Here is a 2,385-nt window from a genome sequence, read left to right as displayed (position 1 = left end):
AAAGGAAATCGGTAATGTAATAGACCCATATATAAAAAAATATTAATACACCCCTAGAAAATTTTCTGGTTCCGCCATTGATCACATATTAACCACAGTCTAACAAGCAGATCTGTAGCAGAGACATTAACCTCTTTCTTGTTTATCTCCTATTTTGAAACCCCTGCTGCAATCCTCAAAGTTGATCACCCAAATTGCAGCACCAGTGATTAGTACATTATGTAATGAAACTTGTCTTGTTCGTTTATATGATATTTTACTATATGTTTATATTCCTGAGTCACAGCGTCACGGAGAAAATGGAGGGGTTTCAAGAATCAGTGGTAGAGGCAGAGAGGGATGGGTTTAGTTCAATGTAATCAAATTCATGATAACAAAATACACTCTCCATGATGAAATAACAAATACAATGGGGGAAATAATAAAAATGACATGATTATAAAGAAAATTCCACAAGAAAAAACACAATTGCATTCCTTTTGGTGATAAAACTGATCATATGCTTCCGCAACAACTTCTATTCTATGCCTTCCTATTCCCCTTCTCCCAACATTTGGCCCACAGATCATTCCTAAACGCATCCACAGACAGCATACTGGCCGGAGCTAAGACAAGGCTTCACCGGAGCCCACCGTGGGTCGCACACATACTCCCGGACTTAATTGGCCAATGCCCGTTAGCCATGTACACCACGGTTCGCACCGTACCATGTGACCGACCACATGTGATCACCACTCTTTTTTTTTTTCTTTGTGTACATTCTCAAAAATATTTACACATCCAATTTAATAGACTCCCCAAGGCCCCATCTAAGAACAATTCCATTTGTTAACTCAATGCGCTAAACCCACCTCCCTTCATCATTTGCTTGAACTCCTTGTAGTTGACCCTTCCATCTCCATCCACATCCACCTTCATGATCATCCTCTTGCAGTCCTCTATAGTCCTCCCCTGCTTAAGCCCGAGCGAGGACAAAACCGACCTCAACTCATCAACGGTGATGAACCCGTCTCCATTTTGATCGAACACATTAAAAGCCTCCTTCATGTCTTCATCCTCATCGCGCTCATCCATGATAGACTGGTACAACTCTCCAAACTCATCAATGTCGACGCACCCGTCCCCGTTTACGTCAATCTTTTGGATCATGTTGAAGAGCTCCTTATCCGGGATAAAGATGCCCAAGTTCTCCAAAGAGTCATTCAACTCCTGCTTGGTGATCCGGCCGTCCCCATTGCGATCAAACATTTGAAACACACGTTTTAGCTCATTGGGGTCCATTCGAATAACTTTTGGAGCACCACAGGGCAAAGGCAAGGGCAGAGGCAAAGAAGACGAAGATGAAGATGGTGGAAAATGGGGTAATGATGTATTGGTAGCAACAAGATTGGTTTGGCAGGGGAACCAAGAAGAAGGGAGGAGAGGCCTTAGATTCTTGGGGACCAAAGAGAGGAGGAATGTATTAAGAAGGTTGTAAATAAGGAAAATCCTTGGGAAAATGGTTGGCATTGGGAGAGTTTGTTGTATGGTGGGTGTTGCTTTGCCTAATACTAATAGTGTGGTTGAGAAATTCTTGGAGACAAAATTGGCTTCTTAACGAAGGAGGTTATTGGATGCATGTTACCAAAGTTTGGTGTGCACATTCGCCTTTTTAGAGACCTGCTTTTTTTTTTTAACGCGTATTTTGGGAAATATTTAATTAATTTATTAATTAATTAATTTACAGTTTTCAAAACGCGTTGTTATAATTGTTGTTTGGTGTGTGTGTGACTTGGAGTGTCACTAATGTATTTGGTGTTAGCTTTCTTTTGAATTTTTAAAAAGAAAAATGTGAACGTTGATAACGGATCTATGATTAAAATTGTGAAAAAGACGTTGGGGTGGGCAGACCAAAAAGAAGAAAAAAGAAAGATGTTGGGGACTGGAACGCGCCAAATATTGAGGCCGGCAGATAAATGACCGTTGGATTTACTCAACGACTACTTCCGTGAGCTGGTGGGTTTGGGGACAGGTGGAGCAATTTTAGGTGTTGCTTATTTTGCATTTTGGCCGTTGGTGAGATTTACAATTTTGTTATCTTTTATTTTTTAATATAAGTGATAGTTTAAACATAATCAAGATGCTATGAGGATTCGAATTTAAGACCTCTGATCTGCAAGTCAAAACCCTTTTTCCACTGGGTTAGAACCCATTGACTATTTTTGTTATTTTTATTCTTTTGGTAGCATTGTTCATTGGCGTTTGGGGGTGAGTTTAACTTTCTTTTTATTTTATTGTTATTAGTTTTAGGGCTCCTCTTGTCACTTGGTATGAGTGATGCTTATATCTGTGTACTTCATTATTTCTATTTTACTAATTTTTCAATTCAATCATTGTCCCAGAATT

At 39.6% G+C, this 2,385-nt stretch overlaps 1 protein-coding gene across 1 annotated transcript; it reads right to left on the bottom strand.

Moving 5' to 3' along the window:
- On the bottom strand, positions 345–1,778 carry LOC18788724 (calmodulin-like protein 3). The gene has a single exon (XM_020555419.1). It carries the CDS (start codon positions 1,507–1,509, stop codon positions 829–831), a length of 681 nt encoding a protein of 226 aa, XP_020411008.1. The 5' UTR covers positions 1,510–1,778; the 3' UTR covers positions 345–828.

Source organism: Prunus persica, chromosome G1, assembly GCF_000346465.2.
Source record: "Prunus persica cultivar Lovell chromosome G1, Prunus_persica_NCBIv2, whole genome shotgun sequence".
Taxonomy (NCBI): domain Eukaryota; kingdom Viridiplantae; phylum Streptophyta; class Magnoliopsida; order Rosales; family Rosaceae; genus Prunus; species Prunus persica.
This window is presented reverse-complemented; position numbering and strand designations above follow the sequence as displayed.